The following is a 21,928-nucleotide window of genomic DNA, read 5'->3' on the forward strand; positions in this document are numbered from 1 at the left end:
CTGCAGAGAGGCCGGACACCTTTCTTATCACTTTATCAGTGTGGCAGGAAATGCTTTGATATGATTTCAATATTGTTTAAAAGTAAAGTGCTCTTGTGTGGTTTAGTACAGCCCCATCACCAAGCCCACACACCTTTATTATCATCGGAAGAGTTATCAACTGTGTCTGAACAAAAAACTAGATAAGAGGAGATAGTGGGGGAGCTATTTAATTCATGCACTGCAGCACACATGTCTGTTTGACTGAGACAGACACTCACAGGAATGTAATACGCACATCCTCATTATATTCTATCTTTTTTTTGTATTTGATCTCATTAGCATGTGTTAGTTTGACATTTCCCAGGGCCACTGTGTTTGATTCTATTCTTTTATGCTATGTAAATATATCTTCATAAATTATTAATTTAGCGGCTTATTTACATAAATTACCTTAACATGAACACTTTAATCAGTATTTTTACTTGCACTTACTGACAAAAAAATACAGAAATACCCGGAAATTAAATTACAATGTCATGTTTTAAAGCTTAAGAGCTTTATTATTGTTATTTTAAAAAATAGCTGTTTGCATTTATTATAAAACTTCTCTATTATATTATACTGTATGTAGAGCTCACCCCGTTTATCAGCCTCACACCGACAGGAAATTAATACTACTCACATTTCAAAATCAAAGCTCCAGACCTTGTTGAGTGTTTGTGTCCAATAGATATGCGCGGTTTAAAAGAGCCTGCCAACTTATAATTTACAGACTTTTCAATGTGCTTTGTTTTCTTTTGGGAGACTTGTAATTGCACGACTTCATAATAGCGTCTGTGCAGGATTTAGGGTTTGCAGGTTAAACCGGAAGTCCATTTCATTCTCTCTAACATGACTTGTATTTTTGTCATCAGCTCCAATTTGTGTGTCCGGGATGCTGAGCAGGCGGGCGGGGCCGTTGTGCTTGCAGTGCCCTGCCGTGGAGTGATGTAGCAGGACGTGCTGACAGAGCGGACGAAGCACAGCAGACGTTTGTACGGTTGGTTTTTCATAAATTCATTTAAATCTGCACCAGTAGGTTATATTCTGCAAGCACAATGGATTTACTTAATAACCGAGTTTAACGTCAACAGCTTTGGAGCCATCCGTGCAGCCTGACGTACGGACATCTTGATTTTTTTTTTTTTTCCCTATCAGGATACCGGAGTGTGGAGGCATATTTTTTTCCGTCGTTTCGGACCCATAGAAATTGTGCGGTAACGGAGCTCTACACTCTTCACCATGGCGTGGCCCTGTATCAGCAGGGCGTGCTGCATGGCCCGCTTCTGGAACCAGCTGGACAAGGCTGACATTGCGGTGCCTTTGGTCTTCACCAAGTACACGGACGCCTCTGAGATGCAGCATATCCAGCTGCAGCCGCCGCTCCACCCTCCCCAGGCCCGGGTCGCCATAGAAACGCAGCCGTCTCGTGCAGAGACCCGTACAGCTATAGCAGCACGCGCGCCTCGGAGATGCGTCTCCGAGGAGCGCGTGTGTAGTTCGGTGATGCGCGAGGACTTTAAACACTGGAAAGTGCGACCCGAACCGAGCTGTAAACCCAAGAACCAGTACCACGAACCAGAAACACCGTTCAACAGCAAGACCCAGTACCAGAAGGACTTCAAGCCCTGGCCCATCCCGAAAAGGTACGACCACCCCTGGATACCCAAACCCCCTCAGACCGGCGACGACCGGGCACCGGACAGGTCCAGGCACACTAAGCAGCACGTGGTGCTGGCAGATGTGGACAGTGGCGTGGAGAAGAGTGCCATCGCTGATAAGGTGCAGGAGAAAGACCTCGTGCAGGGTCAAGAGAGGAAAAAACGTCCCAATAAGCCCGAGGGTGAGAAGAAAGTAGTCCTGAAGGTGGAAGGAGAGGGCAGAGGGAGGGCCGCAGCGGATGCGGTCAACAGACAGATCAAAGAAGAGATATCAGCCGGTAGCTCCTACAAGTGAGTTTATACACTGTCCTTCACTGGTGTGTGTGTTGACCACAGCCCCTGGCTGTCCATGAAGGGGTCAAAACTGTTATTTTAAAGTAGGCCAATATAACATTATATAATTAATGCACTTCATTTTAAAATGAATTTGTTTTCACTTAGTCACTGAATTACACAATAAAAGTGCAATTCATTATGAAAAAACAAAAAACAAACAAAAAGGAGTTATTGTCACATTATATGACACATTTACATTGTTGTCCCACATGTTTCTCTACTGTGAGCCACCAACTGTCAACAAACCTTCCTTCAGCAAAAAGAACAAAACACCAACAGCTCCAACACCCCCCCCCCACACACACACACACACACACACACACACACAATTTTTCTGCTGAATCATGTTCATACAGTTCCTCATTAATTGAAGGTTCCTATCCAAACCTTTAATGGAGAAGATACGTTGCCAAAGAGGAAATCCACTAGTTTGGGTGTCTGTCTAGCTCTGCAGGCCTGATCATTTAGAATCTTTCCACAATACAGTACTTAATTGTTTTTGTATCACAAACTAATTCACACACAGCATTTGAATTACATGGCAGTCGGATTGTATTTTCTGCACAGAAGGTAATTGGTTAATAATAATAATAATAATAATAGGTTAATTGACTGGAAAGGTCGGTGTGGGGTCAAACGCTGATGTTTATGTCTAGGGGGCTAATCTCTGTCCTATTATGCAATGTTCCCAAGGATGATGGTGACTGGTGGATGTATGAACATCAAATCATGCACCTCACTGTCGCTGGACATTCGCTTCTCGAAGCTCAGCCTGCTTTTTATCGGTGGCTTTCACATTTACTGAAGGCCGGTGGTTGTGAGAGTGTGAGGCTATGTGATATTTGAAATCCATTACACACTCAAACCTGGATTTTTGTACTTTTTTTTGTGACCGCTGCAATAAGAAGTATTCGACTTCTTATTCTTGGTCTTATCTTAAAAAAAAAAAAAAAAACCTCCTTTAAATCCTTCCATTGAAAAAAGTGTTTAGTTCACGTTGTTCACTCAAAAAAGAAATGCGTCACAGAATGTAGGTGTGGTCTGGGGGGGGGGGTAGGAAGCCTGGCTGAAGTGGGACTCTTGTGGTAGTGGCGCTGTGTGAGATCAGGGAGGGAGTTTTCCAGCTGTTTGGGGCCTCGCTGGCGTGCCTGTGTTGTGGAGACGTCGGCAGGGTGCAGCTCAGGGCTCTTTACCCCCACATGGCATGAAATGGCTGCACCGTGACAAGCAGAAGCCCAGTCAGCCCCTCTGTCTTCCGCTGCCAGCACACTCAAAGCAGGTCAACTGTGGGGTAATGCCACGGATAGTGTGCACACGCTTAAGCACACACACACACACATACACCTACAGAAAAAAATATTTGTGTTAAAGTACAGTATGTTATGATGTTTTTCCAAGTCATTCTTTTCATTACTAACCTATAACAAATAGGCTAATAGCACAGGACAATTCCTGCAGGTGAAATTATCCCTCAATTAATGCATGGGGAAATGTTTGAAGTTAATATCACAATATCAATAATCATATTTTTATGTTACGCTAACATTTTACAAACCTAATCCCACATGTAAAAGAGAAACGTAACTCATTTTACTACAGTTTGCCTGAAATAATGTATTCTGACAACATGCTTTTGTAAAATGACATTTCACCTTTCAAATGTGATGTTTTGATCTACTTTGTGTTTTGGCTGTTAAACACAATCTTATGTTAACGTTCTGTTCACAGGATAACAGACTGTATTGCTTTAAAAACTCTGATTACAGGCAGATGGCGTCCAGTTGATAAAAACTCAGGGTTTCATAAACTATCGCCTCATAAACGCCTTATTTTGTCAAATTTTTCAAACTGCACCAAAACTGTCTGCCGTCTCCAGCAAGGAGAGGAGACAAAGACAATCGGCATATTAGCATCGTCACTGTCAAGATGTTAACATAGCACTATTGTCTTGTGACAAGGTGCTCGGGTCAGTGGTGAAATTTCAAATGTACGCTTACCAGTGGTCACAAAAACATTTTTATCAGGTGCTAATGTTGATCAAGTGGTTAATTTGGGATACAGTATAATTTGTATTTATTTACAGTGAAAAATCCAAATGGCACATGGTCCCAATACACATTACAAACACAAAGAACAGCCACATTTAAATATCAAGGAAATGGTAGTGGAGAACTAAGGATTTTAGTTATGTACTGTACAATTCTCTTTGTCCTTATGAAGAGAACTTCGTACCCTCGAGATCTTAAATGAAAGCAGAATTTTAAATTCTATTCTGGATTTAATTGCAAGTCATTGTAGGGAAGTTAAAATGGGGGACATTTTTTCTCTCTGGTCAACTGCAGTCAGCACTATCACAGCAGCATTTTGAATCCACTGGAGACTTTTCAGCGAGCGACCGGGACATCCTGACGATAAAGAATTACTGTAGTCCAGCCAGGAAGTAACATATACACATGGATTCATGTCTCCCCATCGCGCCGAGACAGGATGTTCCTGATCTTGGCAACACTGCGGAGATGAAAGAATTGTTTTTTGTTCTTCATGGATGGTTTTAACTCGGTTAACTCTGCATACTGTATGTAATTCTGCACCTCCATTCCATTGTAGAGATTCGGAGAAACAAAGAGTCACACAAAACGGTATTCATGGGGGCAGAAAGCGTGAGCTCCTTGCAGCTTTCCAAAAAACTGTTATGATGTGGTGTTGGAGTGGATTAAAACGCAGACACAGACACGGGTCAAAGTTCCAAAACAGTCTTTATTTTGGTACAGACCAGGTACCTAAAGTCTTCCCTCTACTCCTCCCGAGTCGGGAGGGAAACTCCACCGACTCTGCTGACTGGTAGCTGAATCAGGAGCAGAGGGACGGACAGCTGGTGGGACAGGCTCCGACTGGTAGCTCCGACTGGTAGCGCCGACTGGTAGCTGGAGGCGGGGCATCGACCAAGCCGGAGGCTGTGACAGGAGGCGGGGTGTTGGCAACCCGTCCGGTGACAGGAAACGGAGGGGCGGGGTCGTCGACCTGGCTGGACTCAGGAAACGAAGGAGCGGCGTTGTTGACCCAGTCAGAAGCTGGTGGCCCGGGGTCGGCGACCCGTCCTGAGACAGGAACAGGAGTGACGGCGTCTTTGCCCTGTAGCCCGCCCTGTAAGACCCAACGGACCAACTCCCTGGCCTGAATGGCGTCTGAATCTCTTGTCGGGGCTGCGGGGGTAGAGACTCTGTCGTTGCGGCTGAAGGCTCTGTCGTGGCGACTGACGGGGCTGTAGTCCACAAAACCCGAGGCTAGGGGCGTCGCCGGGCAGGAACCCGCTGGGCGGCGGGACCGGTGACCCCGGCGTCAGCCCCTCCTGGGGGGGTCCCAGAAGGCCAGAGCTGAATACTGAAATAAAGTCATGTACTTGGGACCCGAGTCTGTGGCCGCTGGGTCCATAAATGGTCAGTCCATTCTGTTATGATGTGGTGTTGGACTGGACCCAAACGCAGACACGCGTCAAAGTTCCAAAACAGTCTTTATTTTGGTACAGACCAGGTACCTAAAGTCTTCCCTCTACTCCTCCCGAGTCGGGAGGGAAACTCCACCGACTCTGCTGGCTGGTAGCTCCAAGGCACCTGGTACTCCCAGGTGGTCTCCCATCCAAGTACTAACAGGCCTGACCCTGCTTAGCTTTGGTGATCAGCTGAGATTGGGAGCATTGACTGATTGCAGGAGCGGGAGCCGAGCGGTGACTAGTAGTGACAACCTCTTACTGGCAGTATGGACCGACACTAGATGACTGCAGGTAGATATAGTCCGGGGAGGTGATCAATTGAATGAGCCACCTGCAGGTGGTGGTCAGAGAAAGTGGTGGCAGCTGCACAGACCGGTGAGGGTTGTGGCCATGGGAGGTGACGGGAGGTGGGGAGAGGAGGACACAGAACACATGGGAGGACAATAACAAACAGACAGGGGAATGACGGCACACACGAGGAGAAGCGACTGGGGACAAAACAGATGGAGACAGACCAGGGTCAGACAGGGATCCTGACAAAAACACCATCAGTTTTTTTCAATTTAACCAAAAACTAAACACAGAAATTAGAAACCTGGAACAGCTGTTTTTTTGTCTGTTGGCTGTTTGTCTGTTGGTGTTTTTTGCCCCAATAAATGCTGTTCGCACACTGTTTTGTGCGACTCTGCAAATTAGCATGACCCATAGAGTACTAACAGCTATATTAATGGGAAATACATGAGGTGGAAAAAAACTGCAATTCATCTTTAAGGTATCTTTCTAATGTTTGTGTTATAATGTACAATATAAGTATCAGCTGCATCGTAGTAAGGTAGATGTTGGTAGCCGTGTATTGGTCAGGCTACACTTACAGTACAAAGTGTTTGAAGTCCATAACTTTGTGCTGATTAAACATGGAGCCATGTTCCCCTCAGCTTTCTATTCTGAACTCTTATTTGGCCACAGAGAGCTGGCTGAACACAAAGGTTCTCCTTCTGCAGTGCACCTGGGAAAAAGCTAAAGGCAACTAGAGTTCCTTCCGGCCAACCGCTGTGTGAACTATTCATTTTCAACCACCGTCCTTCCAGTCACAAGTCCCATCCAACCTTCATCTCACCGCCAACTCGCTGCATGATGTTTAAAATGCCAGTTTTGCATGAGAAGAAGCCGGGTGTCTCAGGCGGTGGCTGCCGTCAGAGTCTTCGTTAGTGTTTGCTTTTTGTTAGCAGTACTGCTGTAAAAGACAAAAGACCATTGTTCATCTTGTCAGCGTTATTTGTTGCATTATGCGACGTGCGTCCTGAAGTAAGAGACTTTCAAAGAGAAGACCGCAAAAAGAAACGTCAAGAAAATGAACACGAGTACTGTTTAACAGTGAGCTCGTAGAGCAGGTTCACCGAGTTCAGAGACTACAGTGGCATGAATTTTAATCTGTGTCATGTATCATCATTTGACATATTTCCAGCAGTAAAATCTCAGGGGCTTCTTCTTTTGAATTTCTTCTCTCGTATTTCTCGGCTCAGCACACAAATCCCTCGTTCCTTTAAGACAATGACGCCCGATAAACTCTGTTTAAAAAACTGTCTTTTATGTCACGTTTACAGAACATACGATACGCGGTAGCAGACAGTACGCAGTAAAGGAGCCAATGGATTCTGGTGGATTTAAAAATGATCCTCTTAGGAAGTCTGCAAAGCCTCATGTTTCTACTGACAAGCACTGAATGCAGAAACACCCTTTCGGCCTCAGCTCTGATTCGGAGAGTCGGGGAGGAACGAGGAAAGAGTTCTTCTCTAAAACTGCTTTTTTATTTATTTTTTTTGCTTCCTGAAAATACAATCGGTGTGCTTTAGTTGTGGTGGATTTCCACATATTGTTCCCCGATTGTAATCCTGAGATCTCCGGTGACGTCCAGTCGTCACATCAGTCCAGCGCTCTGCCCATTAAAATCTAACTGTCTTATGTAACCGGTCTAATCTGATTTTGTCATATCTGATTACAGTAAAATTCCAAGGACATATCCTCTGATTTGATCGTGGATATGACTGCATTATGTAAGATACTGTAACAAAGTTGTAACTAAACACTGACCGTTGGTAATATCTGAAACCACTGAAATCACCAACTTGCTGCTTTATTATTACTATGGTGCATTACTTCACTGGAAGATTTAAAGTTGTGCCTTTGCTGTTTGTTCTGTGATTGTTGTGTCTGGCTAAATGAGCAGAGTCTGGACTTGTTGCCATTGGCTTGTAAAAAATTAGCATGGCAGCCATCCTACGTGACCCATTAAGAGTCCCTCTCTAATGCCATAATTTACGGTTTGCACTGAGCCACAGCCTGAGAGGCTACGGAGAGGCTGCGAGATTGAGTGGAGGCCAACTAACCCCGAAGGAAGGAGGGAGTATTGAGTAGAAGCCAGAATCCGAACCAGCTGACACACCAAGAAACACTGAGGAGGTGAAGCTGTGCGACTGCAGATCGATCCGCTGGATTACTCGGAGAGAAGCCGGCCAGCTCTTTATCTCCTGCCAGCACGCGTGTAGAATTAGAGTCCGAGTCACCACGAGGGACAAATGACCAGAAATTTGAGCCAGCTGTGTCAGCTTATGTAATTTTAACGTCCACTGTAACACAGGGTAACCGATAAAAGGCAAAAGTTATTGTTATGCTGCATTCATATATGGACGGAGCTGCAAATCATCTCATTTGAAAGTGATGGATAAAAATACTGTAGCTGGCGATTCAGTTTTTGTTAGTCTAGTAGTTAATTGCTCATTTAGTTTGTTATCACAGCACTCATGGACATGTTGTCATGACTTCAGTTGGATTGTGATTCGAATGGACAGATGGATGTGAGACTAAAACAACGGAGGCTACCCGTGTTGGTTTAGAACTTCGATCCAGAGTATCACATCTAAAAACCTCCTGCACGGGTTTCTGTCACAGTTTTGGCTTCAACTTCAACTTCTTGAATGGGAATTCACAGCATGACATGCAGATGGATCGAATAACTGTTTGTCACAGTCCCACAGTTTGCAAAATAATAAACAGAACAAGCAAAGCATAAATATAACCAAAAAACAATAAGTCAGACAACGTAGGGCAAATATGGGTCCATAGTGCAAAAGTTCAGAGTTTATGGGGGAGAGGGGAGAGAGTTCAGCATCCTGACAGCCTCATGGGCAAGGCACTGGAGGCAAGTACTTCGCATGCCAGCTCTGTGTGTGTGTGTGTGTGTGTGTGTGTGTGTGTGTGTGTGTGTGTGTGTGTGTGTGTGTGTGTGTGTGTGTGTGTGTGTGTGTGTGTGTGTGTGTGTGTGTGTGTGTGTGTGTGTGGTCCAAACTGTGCCTACACATAAAGGTGGTATACTTGAAGACAGCCACAAGGAAAATGTGTGAATTAAAGACAAAGATTGTAAAGTGTTTTGTAAACCATTGAAGTAAAAAGGCTGCTGCATCACTTCATCTTCCCACTGAGCAGCCTTTCAGTATTTATACCTCCAGTCACAGGACGCCAGCTTTGCCAGGTTGTCTTTGTGCCTATAGTGCCATTTCTTATAGTGCCAGTGGTTTGTTTCTTTGTTTGGGCCTTGATTGTTTTTTGGACCTTGCCTGTGATCTGGATTCTGCCTCAGCCTGCTCTCCCCGTGTTTAGTTTGTCTGTCTGTTTTTGTACTTTTGTACGAATCTGAACTCTGATTAAATCTGATATATATTGTCAACCCATTTTGTACACACATTCATAATCTCTCCTCTTGACTTTGGTGATCTCCTTAATATTCGTCTTGCACCATGTTGACATTTTTGTTTTTGTTAGCGAGTAACTGTTTCAGTGATAAAGTTCCACCATTAGTCACATAACTGACTGATGAAGTTGCCATTATTAGGCCAAATACCATTTCAAATTAAGAGCCCTCTGCGCTTCATACCCATCCAGCCATATGCTGCTGTTTGAACTAATTGAAGTTCTTCCTGTATATTATTTACATTTACACCCCTGGAAGTTGCCACTGCAAAAAAAAAGGCTAGATTCAAATTATTGATTAATGTTGTAAAACCCAGTTAGATTTTTTTTTTTTTTTTTTTTCCTTTACAGAAGGAAATTTAATGTGACTTTATTTTTGTACCCTACTCCTGGCTGGCCTTCTGTGTCCTGTCAATAATAATAATAATAATAATAATAATAATGTGTCAGTTCAACATGTACATCTCGACACCGTTTGATTCCACATTTGCAGGCTTTTTGTTTTAATTACTCTTCTACGTCTCCCCCTGTGAAAGGTCCAGATTGTGCCATGTTAAGAGCAGGGTTGGATGAAACCGAGCGGTGCTGAACTCTGGCGCCGTTCCAGCCCAGTCAGTGGCAGCGTTTGGTTGTAGTGATGAGGTCTCACTGCCCCTCCACCACAGCGGGTCAGCAGGGTCAGCACCCCCAAAGCAGCTTCAGTCACACAGTGTGGAATACCGGGCGGTACATTAGCACATCCTGGGCCTCAGTGACTCAGACGGAGACTACATTTACCAAAAGAAAGAAAGAAAACAGAGAAATAGTTATAAAAAGAGAAAATAGATGGGGCGGGTCATTTCATTTTTAAGCTGAAAACGTAGATTGTGAATCAATAAATAATAATAAATCATCATAAATCATGTTGACAGCAGAAATGCCAATTATTTTCTGGTTACAGCTTCTGAATAATGCATTTTCTGCGGGGCCATTGTTTTAAGTAATAATAAGCAGAATATCTTTGATTTTTTTTTTTTTTTTGGAGTGTTAAAAAAAGCAACTCGAGGCATCAAGTTGGGTTGTAGAAAATGCCTCCGTATGTGTCACTATTTTCTGACAGCAGGAGCCTCACTGTAAATCTGTCAAAATCAAAGCTCAGCACACGGCTCTTCTCCCCTTCATGTATTTGGGACGTTGTTCCGACAGTCTGACCCAAAGTCACTGCGTGATTATTATGGGTCTGGCGATGCTGTATAGGGAATGGCCTCCAGCTGTTGCATCCTAATGGGCGTAGGCCTCGGGTTCATTTGGAAACTGCTGAGTCAGCATTTAACCAATCGGTCTTGACCGCCATGTGCGCCAAAACTCAACCAACGCTGCAACTATAGCTAGAAAAGAAAAAAGCTTTACTTCAACGTCATCGCGCAGAGTGGACGCGTCGCGCGTGAACCTCACGCCGCTACGTTTCCACATTCATTCGGTGCGCGGGAGCTCGATGCAGCTTCGTGACAAGACAGCTACTGAACCAAGAAAGCTTTTTTCAACGTTCATTTTTAATCACGTACCGAGTACACGCTGACCTCAGAGACACAGGCTTTATTGTTGCGCAGTCATATGTTCATGAATAGCAGCGATGTTACAGTACAGGCCGGTGTTTTACACTGCCAACCCTGTCTGCGCTCACATTCGTCTCTCTCTGTCTTTTTCTTTTACATACACACAGCCTGTGGTGTCATGTGGACACTTTATACTCTTGGCCTCGGACATTGTTGTATAACCTGTCTTTGCATCGTGGCTTCTTGGCCCCGGCCGAGCATTCACAGTGGACTTCAGTCCCGTTATGTAATGGCTCTCTGTGTGATTTCCACCTCTCCTCTGTACCATTGGAGGAGGGGATTTCTGTATTCAGCAGCCCTGTCGCTGTCACCAGCCTTCGTGTCGTAAATAACTTTCTTTTCACGTCACGATAACGGGACATTTTATGCGTTGGTTCTGTTTAATGAATGGACAGCTTAAATGTTACTGCGTGACAGCTAATGTAAGTTTAGATGAATGGAAAATAATGATATATTTAGATGAGACTTTGTAAGATAAATCACCTTGACTTTTAATTAAAAATCCATTGTAAAATGTCAGTTGTATTTATTGTTGTTTTGGTGAGACCGTTTCACAAAGGTTAGATGAAATACTTGAGCACCTTAGATAACAGATAGTGAAATTCATATATTTTTTTTTATTTTTCTATTAGGATGCCAGTGTTGGTCTGTTTTTTGATGAATTCGAGTTACTTCACCTCCAAAGCTTGTGTTTCTAATGAGCAAATGTTGACATGCTAAGATGATCTCTTTTACCCTCAACATATCAGCATTGTCCTTGTGAGAATGTTAGCACGGTGACATTAGCATTTAGCTTGTACAGCCTCATAAAGCTCCTAGCACAGGTGGAGGCTTCAAAATCACTTCCCATTCACTGTAGGTTGTAGTGCACCATTTTATCCTGAGTCCTCAAATTGCCAGTGTGTGAATTTACTTTAGTGTAGTGCAGGAAAAGTAGTTCCCATGCAGCCCGGTACACCTGTCAAGTGTGCTTGGTGTGTCAGCCTCACCAAGGTGTGAAAAGTTCATGCAGAACAAGGTAATGTTTGGAATATAATGGAAGCATGAACAGTGATAAAGTCTGCTCAGTAAGGAGGTCTGGGGTAATCGCATGGATCTAACAGTCTGTGAGGAAGCAAATGTCAGTGTGGATATGGTTTAAGTACGTAGTTACTGATGAGGGTGGATCAAAAAGACGGCTCCTGTTTCAGTGACGTGCACAAAGCAGGAAGAATCTCGAACCAGTGTTGGCACACAACAGGAACAGTCACAGACCTCCGTCCACCTTAAAACACAGCGCCGCCTCCTTCTTCCCACCTTCTGTTAAAACCTCCATGAAAGTGATGCTGCAAAATTATTATGATTAGTATCAGAAATCTCAATTTAAACTCAATCCTGAAGTGCAAATGAGTGAACGGTCCCGTCACGGACGACCAACCACAAACTTACTTCAATAGTGTTGAGTCCTCTGAATCCAGGACTGAGCCTCACTTTGACACATTCTGTTGTTGTTGTTGTTGTTGTTGTTGTTGTTGATGGTTTCCCTCCTGCCTGCCATCCCAGAAACATTAGCGGTCAGAGCCATAGCTTTCGCACTCGAATGCAAAGTCATGCAGCTCAGCTATAAATATCAGAGCTCGCTTTCCACAATGCAACTCATCAGAAGCACCTGTCTCTGGATCACTTGGCCTCCGAGGCTGTTTCCAGTTAGTGATTGTGTATCTTTCCCCGTGACTCGGGCTTATCATTTGTTCTAATGAGGCGTACAGCAGCCCGACCTCGTCTGCTCCGCCGTCTTCACTCAGACAACAGGAACGCTTCACTGAGCCTCGACTGCAGTTGCGTTCGACTTTGTGCGGAGACAATTTAAATCTGTTTAATGCTGACTCTTTTCTCGATAAACTATGAAGGGCAGTCAAAAATGTCCAAAACCGCTCCTTCTGCGTGAAAACGGAGCGCAGCACCGTGACGGGCTCGGAGCACGGGGAAGCTTTAACCTTCATGGGTAAATATTTGAAGTTACATCGCTTGATCACCGTAAAGCACCTGAATTCCAGGCGTTTTTGTGATCAGTGGTGCATTTTCTGATTTCAGCATGGGCCTGAGCAGAGAACTCACATCACATTGTGTGTCGAACTCTGGAAATTGGCAACAAAGCCATTCACGTATCAAGAGGAAAAAAAACCTGACTGTCCACGATCCACACAAAATGTAGGTTTAACAGTTTTATGTGACTGTTAAGATGTGCAAAATTGCAGTTCATGCTGTGATTATACATACTAATAAAAATGGATCTGAGTATACAAACCACAGAAAAATCAGTCATGACCAGACCACCAGACTAACGCTTCCTGTTCAAATATAGTTCATTCTTCCTTTTTTTATTTTTTATTGACTTTTATAATTAAGGAAAAGTTGCGTTAAGATTCAAATCTATTTGAGAGCAGCATAAAAACATCCATATATTTATATGGATTTGTCTCATAATATATCAATCAATAGACTTTTTAAATGAAGAGCAAACAGCCCTACAAAAAGCAACATTAAAGAAAAGGATTTCTAGATTTCTGTAAGCCAAATTTCTGTATTTTTTTTCTCTGTATTAATGATAAAGTGATATATGCAACAATTAAAATGGTGATTTATCAATCGAGACAAAAACTATTTTGATCTGAAACCAGTCCTTTATTATGCATCTCGGTATCCAGAAGCTGCGGTTGTCCTTTGTGTTACATCGTGTATATTAATACATCTTTGAGCGGCTGATGCGGATCATATGCTGCAGGCCAGCCTGCTGTGTGGATACCATACTGCTGACCTTCTTCAGAACTGCTGTGTGAGGACGACACTGTATCGCACCATCAGACTGTGGTGCAGACCTCCTCCCACCTGCAATACCTCTCACATACTCTGCTCCACAGTAGTAATGCACCACTTCTTTCATTTTTTTGCATTAATAAAAACGGGTGTCATTGTTTCCACAATAAAAGTAATATATACACTGTATTTTATAGAATTCCTTCAAATGACGGTCCAGCAAAGAAAAAAAAAGAGTAAAATACACACACACTGAAATACAGGGTGTCATGTGCAGGTTATTTGTTGTTGTTGTTTATTTCCTTGGTGCATTGACTTCCTGAAGTCTTGTGTTACCAGGACATTGCCAGACAACCAGCAAAGATTCCCCTCTCCGTTCAGTCTTTATGCTGAGCTCAGCTAACCATCCCCTGGCTGTATATTCAACAGACAGACATTCTTATCGTTATCTTTCTGCATTCTTGGTGAAAGATAACGATAAGAATGTTGACACCGCTGAAAAAGCCGACAGCAAAGTATGTTTTCTCACGCTTGCTGATTTCCCGTTTCTTTTCCCGACAGAACTGAGTTCAAGGCTTACAGAGATGTGAAGCCGGTAAAGATGATCCGGGCCAAGTCCCAGTACCTGCCACCGCACGAGAGGACGAGCCTGGAGACCAGCTATAGTGCCAACTTCAGGGGCCAAGCCCCGCTGCAGCCCGCCGACAACAAGGCCCGGGACAGGCGGAGGATACGCAGCTTGTACAGTGAGCCCTACATAGACCCCAGCAAACAGGTGAGAGCGCACCAGTCCGACTTTGCAATACGGCTTTAAATCAATCTAGTAACGGGGGCCACAAATGAGGGCTGAAATATATATTTATATTACTGAAATGTTGTGAAAATTCTTACCATGTTCATCTCATTGCACGACACAGTTTTAGAAGTATCTCGCCATAACTGAGTCATTTCAGCTCAGGAATCTCTTCTCCGCTATCCGACCTCCTCAGGTTGACAGGTATAGTCCCTCTCGCTCTAAACCCAAAAAGTCTGGAGCCACAGCGGCAGGCCAGGCCAAGCCAGCAAAGAAAGCCAAAGACAAGCAGAGCGCCACGCTGAGGGGCTCCAAGAAGACCACCTCGGAGAACCAGCCTGAGAACCGGCCGACGGTGGGGGACAAGGAGAAAAGTAAAGAGATGAACAACAAACTGGCTGAGGCAAAAGAGTAAAACCATTAAGCACTCCTTCTCCTTTTCTTTCTTATTTTGTGGGTAAAACTAACACAGAGGCTGCAAAATTGATTCAAAGTTCTCCTCTTTGTTCTCATCTTCCTCTTCTTCTCTCACTTCCACTCTCTTCTTCTTCTTCTCTGTCCTCTGTCACTACCTCTTGGCTACCTTTTGTACAGTAACACATACAATACAATAATACACAATAAGATGTCGCGGTTTGAACATGACATGCCATTGCTCCTCCCGCTATGTACTAGATCGCTATAGTAACGAGTGGGCGGGACCATCCTCTTCCTTCTCTGCCATTTGAAGCCACCCGCCCCCCCCCTCCACTCGCCTCCAACTCCAGGTTGCCATGGCGACTGGCTGTCTGGCTAGCCAATGGATGGCTCTTGTTGCATGGGCCCAGTGACAAGCAATTCTGAAGGGTTGGCTTTGATCAACGAAACAGATTGCTTTGTTGCGTTTATCAGAGATTTGTTTCTGCTTTTTCATCTGCTTCTTTTTTTTTTTTTTTTTTTGGAGAAAGTAAATCCAATTGGCACTTTGAAAATGATTTCTGCACAAATTAACAGCAAATCTGAAAATCTTTGATAAGTGTCCTGCTTGGTTAATCATGATGAGTGTCTGATCCACGGCTTGTTTTGTACCTGCTCTGTTATCTCTGCTACTGTTGTCTGTTCATGGTGCTTAAGAGTCTGTGTCGGGCTGTATCACCATCAAAGCATTGTTCTATGTTATTTTGTAATGCAATGTCTCATATTGAACTAAACTCTGTTGTTGGCTCCAGAAAATTGCTTTCGCTTCATCCCAAGCTCGTCCTCCCATTTAGCATTTGCTCTCTTCACGTGAAGCCCATTCATACAGTGCTGTTTTGTAACACAAAATGTGTTGCCAGCGGCCCATCTGGGTCACACTGGACTGATTATGCATTACACACCAGTTATTTACATAGCAGCTGGGTATTCTCACCGAATGAGATAATCACATTTAACATTAGAGTAACACCACTTCTCAGAACCAGACGGGGATGAGTTGAGTGGAGCTGGAGAATGTTGTTTTGAGCGGTGTGTGTGTTTGTATCCCGTCTGCCAAGCACGCAGCGCACTGAGCTGTCAGTCTCACTGGCCATAACTCCGTGTAATCACCCCCAACACGGTCTTTACTAACAAGGCGGATCCCCCCAGTGAAGCAGCAGTTCTACGGCGTGCACTCAGGCACACACACACACACACACACACACACACACACACACACACACACACACACACACACACACACACACACACACACACGCCTCCTTTTTTTGTCGTGCACTCTGCCGAGGGTGACCGTAGCCGATGTGATTAGGCTGCCATGGGCCATGTTGCTGCTTCAATAGCCATTTTTCCATCACCTTTAAAGAAGGAGCTGTTTGGCTGAAGCGCAGGTTAGCGTTCCAAATAAATCAGGAAGAATTCGCTGCCATTTGTCACATTTGTTTGTATTTAGGGTATAATCCAAATATACTTCTCATATTATCTTTTTGTATTCCAAAATAAACCAATAGGGACACAGTGATGTAATGGTCAGTGTAACTCGGATTATACTGTGCATCACTCTCTTGTTTCTCAATCCATATTCTGCTTGTTTTACCCAAATTTCAAGGCCAAAAACTGGTTTGATGAGGCTGAGTTTATTAATAAAATGTTGGTTCTATTCTGGATTTATTTTTGCAAGTTCAACATGAAGGTGAAAAATTCTGGTTAATCCAAATGTCCTCAGAGAGCTGTGTTGAAGAAAAGAGGGGGAGGGGGGGTAGTAATATTGTTGATGCTGTTTATCTGTTAGAACTAATTATAACCTCCCTTGTATGTATAGTTTATATTTGTCTATATATGATAGCAGGGCTACATGTGGGCTGAGTGCCACTCTACACGCAGTCCAAAGCATCCAGCTGCTTTCTCCAAGTCCAAGCATATATATGTATGTATATGTACATACATATATATGCATACATATATATATATATATATATATATATATATATATATATATATATATATATATATATACACATATCCTTGTTTTGGACTAGAAGAGGACTGTCATGGGTTAATCACACTCCCACACACACACACACATACCTCACTGTTCTCATTAGCTTTTGCTACTCAGCATCTTTCCATCCATGCTAAATGGGCAACCGTACCATCTCTGTTTAGTGTGGCGTCTGACGCAGCAGCAACCATCACCACCACCATCACCACCACCACCACCACCACCACCACCATGTGTCCGAGCTGATCACGCGCCCCGTCAGGGATGAGCACCCAAAGTCATTCCCATTTTGCAGCCTTTGGTTGGGGGACGCTTTGTCATGTAACACAAGGGGGGGGCTTCTAGGGGCAGTAAATGTAAACCGTGCTTAGCACACCACACACCCGGTGCTATCTCTGTGTTTACTAGATAAATAAGGATAGAAAGTACGGTAAAGAAAGTTATGTGTTGGGCAACAAAAAAAAAAAAAAAAAAAAAAAAAAAAAAACTGTGACGTGTTTGTGATTCTATCTGCTTGCTCATATTTAATGAAACATTACAAATAAATTCAAAAAGCAGAAAAAGCAGTGTCTTCCTTGCTTCTTTTTGTTAAGAGGAACAGTGAAAGATTAGTGATTGCAGGTGTCTGTCAGCGTTTCTCCTGTCCCAGTCCTTGTCTTTGTGACAGACAAAACATTTATGAATCAGATCCACATGGAAGAGAATTTTGCTCCCACAACTTCTTTCTATGCTTATCCAAGATTGCGCCGCATTCTGGCATGAGCTCTGACACTTTTACCAGGCCCTGCATGTTGCCCTCCTGTGAGAACTGAAGAATATATTATTTTTGCATTGTGTCTCAATATATTCTAAGAACTCATTTGATTTGTAGAGCAACATGCATGTAAAAGGATGTCCAGAAACTTATCCCAGAATAAGATGTCATGTGCTTCTTAGGCCTGTGGTTAAAGTACAAGTGATGCAAAAAAAAAAAAAAAAAAAAAAAACCACTGCATACTGTATGTGTGATGTTACACTTGCTTTAGTCTGGTTTCATGGTTAAGAGTATTTGAGGATGTCACATTTTGGATGATGCTGTGTCCAATCTGTTCTGTGCTAATGAGTGACATTCTGATTCATTTGAAGGGTTGTGCTAAAACAGTACCACTACATACAACTCTGCCAGCCAATCCGAGATATTGGCTGGGTGCAGACTCTAAAGCAACACCTGTGGGGCTGTGCACTACCCAATCCCAGGTAATCAATCGCAAACAGTGAGAAAAAGAAATAGCGCCACAAATGCCACTCATTCCCATTCATACATGCTCATGGAGTCGTGATTTACTTTTGTTTTCTAATGCAGTGGCACAGTTTTGTTTGTTCTGGTGCACCACCACATTATCTCCGGTCCCTTCTGTTTTTCTCTTCCATATGGACACAAGATTAGGGGGTTGAAAGGGGGCTGTCTGCCTGCCTGCCTGCTGTCACATCCTACATGTACGGTTCCTTAAGGTGTTTTTTCTTAAGGAGGCCTCAGGTTTAGTCATCTTCAACCATTCTTGAGCCAGCTGCTGTAATGTACCCACCTTCCATTGCATGACTAAATTGTTGAATTTTAAACTCAGGAAGGACCCCGATCATTTTATGAGACAGGTCACGCATGTAATACTTTCTTTTTTACCTTGTAGCAATGTTCATCTTAGGTAAAAGTTTCATTATAATTATAAGGACATTATGACTTTTTTTTTTCATTTAAAATCTGTTCCCAAAGCATGCTGCCACTGTTTTCTGTTGGACCTGCAATCTGTTCACTGATTCGGTCTAGGCTTTGCTCTCACTCGAGAACATGTGATGAATATTAGCATGGATGAAAGCTGACGGGTAAGTATGAATGGAATGAGGGAAGCGACGCTGCTTTGGAAAGAGACATTTCAAAGGAAATTGTAAGTGCATGTTAATGATCTATTTTGTACTCCTAATTTATTTCCTGTCAGATGTGCTAGATGTTTCCATTGTGTGCTGCATCTTAAAGCTGTCTTTTCAAAGAACACCCCGAGACCCTCATTGCACTATTGGCATCCTGTAGTGTGTAATGGTGCTGTGACTAAGTGGATGGGTTAAAGTATAGATTTTGAACCAGTACATCATTGGAAATCCGTATTCCCTCAACACAATGCATTTTATAGTGTTGTAAAGTTTTCAAAGTTACATGTCACGTAATTTGTTAGTCCCAGATCTCAATGCAGATTGTCCTGAGGCATTCTTACGTAGTATCTGAGGCAAATAAACAAGCAAAGAAGCATGTTTCTTCATCTGAAATGAGCGGTCACAGGGTGCTCAGCTCAGCTCAACCCAACCTGACTTGTGCTTCCGCCTGAGAGAAATGCCTCATCGTGTGTCTCTTTCTGTCTCCTTCTCTGGTGTCTTAACCATGTGCTGCCTCCTAGAGATGCTAAAGACGAGCTTCTCGGACCCAGTCATCGTCATTCCCAGGGTGCTGCTGGAGGAGAGCCACAACCTCTGTTGGAGAGACCTGAGCCTCGGAGGAGCGGCGGAGTCGTACGCTTTGCCCTAGATGGGAACCAGACTGAGTAGCAGATGCACCTTCATGCAGAGACTGCTGCTCTGTACTGTAAATACCTAGTGTTTAAGTTGTATTAGAAAAAGAGGTGAATCCCACAAAAAAAGAAAGTCCTTTCCAAGAGAAAATCCACGTATTTGAAACACGCATGTTTGAAACAGCTTCTGCCTCAAGGGTCCCGGCTGTTTGACCCATGGCATTATTGCAAAGGTGCTATATCATTTACTGGTTTCATGCAATTTGTTTGAATAGAATATGTCAATATAAGTACCAATACCACACCATGAAGTGCTTAATAATTACAAATAACTGTACTGTACATTGATTGGTTTAGTGTAAATAAACAAGCATAACTTGCAGATTGCCATACTGTATTGTAATTATTATCATTAGATGATTATTGTCATTATATTATTGTCATTATATAATGGGTTTGGAAGTTGTGAAGTGAGAAAAATTGTAGCATGCAGCAAAGACTCCAGACTTGTAGTTTGGTTAAAAGGAGACACATGCATGACGTCATACTCCACAACAAAAGGGAAAACTACAATTATAAATGATTTTCAGGGGTTGTGCCTGTAAGATACTGGAGCTATAACTTATTTGATTCAAACATATATTTCCGCAGTGACACTTACAAGCCCATTATTTACAGCTCAGTTTCATTGTAGGAATCAGATACAGATTAAATACTGACAGTCCCTACCGATACTTATTGTAAATGTGGGTACAGTGGAGATAAACAAGAGAGAAACATTTGGACAATTTTTAACGAAAGTAATCAACACCTATAAGTATTCTAATAAATACTGGGGGGGGAGGAAAAGCACTTAAGCTGGTGGAAAACAGTGTCAACAACCTTTTTCTTAATGCATAATTGAAGACTGAAAAGTGGACATCATTTAATTATATCACAGCAGATGTACATTGTTCTAATTGTGTAATTGAAGATTTTACACAATAACAATATAGATAACAATAGAAACATTCCATAGCTTTTCATTCGACCAAAAGTACATTTGCTTTGTACTCCAGCCTATCATCAAGCGCTGGATGAACATGCAACATTTTAGACCCATTTCTCTTCTTGTCCTTCCTCCAAATCTTAAAATAATATTACCTTTTTCGATTATGTTAATAAATCCCTGTACTGTGGGTGCAGCTTTTCTGCTGATGGTATAACTGTAAAATCTGGCTTCCTCACTTTCTATCATCATGTTTTAGGTATAGGTACACAAAAATACATATCATTTATTTAACTTGTCCTTTTAGGTGGCCAATCATTCCCTTTAGTCCTGATTTTGTTTAGCAGTATTTTGGTACCTGACTCATACAAATAAATTACACTCTAAACTGTGAGCTGTATTATAAAGTGTTTTCCAAAAATATACCTTCCTTGGATATTGGAGCTTCACTGTGCAAAAAGATGTGTGCAGAGTTTGACACTAAACTTCAGTAGAACTGGAAGAAGAATGTGTGCAGTATCAAAGATGAGATTTTCAGCTGCATTGATTTTGAGCCTTTTTTAAACCGTCCTTTGGGAACCTCAGAAAGTTAAAGCCGCGTAGTGCTACAATAGCTCCGCCTTTGTCTAAAATTGGCAATATTTTGACTTGAATCAGGACATTTTGATCAAACAGTGAACAGACTAGATCACAGATCTGTCCATTAAATACCAGATTTCAGAACTTGACATTCTTTGATTGTTTGTGCTACTGACACGTTTTGGTCATTTTGGTCAAACAGCTCTGATGTATCTGGATGAAAACTGGGACTGAATTACTGCTATGTGCACTCCTGTCAGAAGTCTACAACAAAAGCTAAGGAGCAACGGATCACCTACTTTCTTTAAAAAGCACAAGGAGCATCTCATTAAGCCACAACTCATATTTAATTTATGGCTTATAGTCTATTACAGAAGTAAAAGCGAGCTTAAAGAACAGGATCAGACAGCAGAAGAAACTTCAGAAAGCAGCTGCTTTGAATTTTGGATGTAAAGAAGCTGTTTCCACATCCCACTAGACACATTAGACTTGCCTCCCTTCATTTCTGCTGTTTGCTTTATGGGAAATGACAATATGTATGACTGTGCTCGCATCCGCCTCACAGGCACATGTATACACACAATGCCCACATAAAACAAAGCCGAGCTCCGAGGTTCAGAGGTGGTGAGGCGTCACAGCCTCCACTGGTGCTGAAGATTTGCTGGGATTTGGATAATTGTGTTCTGAGAGACTTTCGCCTCTAACGAGCACCAGGGGAGGGGAAGTCACTCTCAATCTGTCAGTCTTAATCAGCAAGTCAGCCATCTTGATGAAGCATTTAAAACCCAGAGGAGTGTGCAAAGAGAGCAGATCACCTTTGATTCTTTTATGTCATGTTGGTAGTAGACAAATATTGAAGTGAAAGTCTATTCCACGATCTTTGTTTTATATTTCCGATACCGTTATTTTTGCTGTGACACAATGGAA

The 21,928-nt window shown here is 42.9% G+C and overlaps 1 protein-coding gene across 7 annotated transcripts; it reads left to right on the forward strand.

Moving 5' to 3' along the window:
• Positions 1 to 920: 920 nt before the first annotated feature.
• map6a (microtubule-associated protein 6a) lies at positions 921 to 19,816 on the forward strand. 7 transcript variants are annotated; one of them, XM_069722696.1, is made up of 6 exons: positions 921 to 1,021; positions 1,180 to 1,973; positions 14,208 to 14,421; positions 14,636 to 14,850; positions 18,023 to 18,133; positions 19,324 to 19,816. In XM_069722696.1, exons 2-6 carry the CDS (start codon positions 1,264 to 1,266, stop codon positions 19,469 to 19,471), a joined length of 1,398 nt encoding a protein of 465 aa, XP_069578797.1. In that variant the 5' UTR covers positions 921 to 1,021; positions 1,180 to 1,263; the 3' UTR covers positions 19,472 to 19,816. The 7 variants fall into 7 exon arrangements, with proteins under 7 accessions (XP_069578797.1, XP_069578798.1, XP_069578796.1 ...); XM_069722697.1 differs by having other exon boundaries at positions 921 to 1,016; XM_069722695.1 differs by having other exon boundaries at positions 923 to 1,016; positions 1,116 to 1,973.
• The last annotated feature ends 2,112 nt before the right edge of the window (positions 19,817 to 21,928 follow it).

Source organism: Brachyistius frenatus, unplaced genomic scaffold (assembly GCF_029030835.1).
Source record: "Brachyistius frenatus isolate BFR_SWC_R1_liver_20210118 unplaced genomic scaffold, ASM2903083v1 Contig_301, whole genome shotgun sequence".
Lineage (NCBI taxonomy): Eukaryota > Metazoa > Chordata > Actinopteri > Embiotocidae > Brachyistius > Brachyistius frenatus.

Coding starts and splice junctions, on each gene's coding strand:
- map6a (XM_069722696.1), top strand. CDS start 1,264: ATGGCGTGGCCCTGTATCAGCAGGGCGTGCTGCATGGCCCGCTTCTGG. Junction 1,974..14,207: donor TCAGCCGGTAGCTCCTACAA/GTGAGTTTATAC, acceptor TTTTCCCGACAG/AACTGAGTTCAAGGCTTACA. Junction 14,422..14,635: donor ACATAGACCCCAGCAAACAG/GTGAGAGCGCAC, acceptor CGACCTCCTCAG/GTTGACAGGTATAGTCCCTC.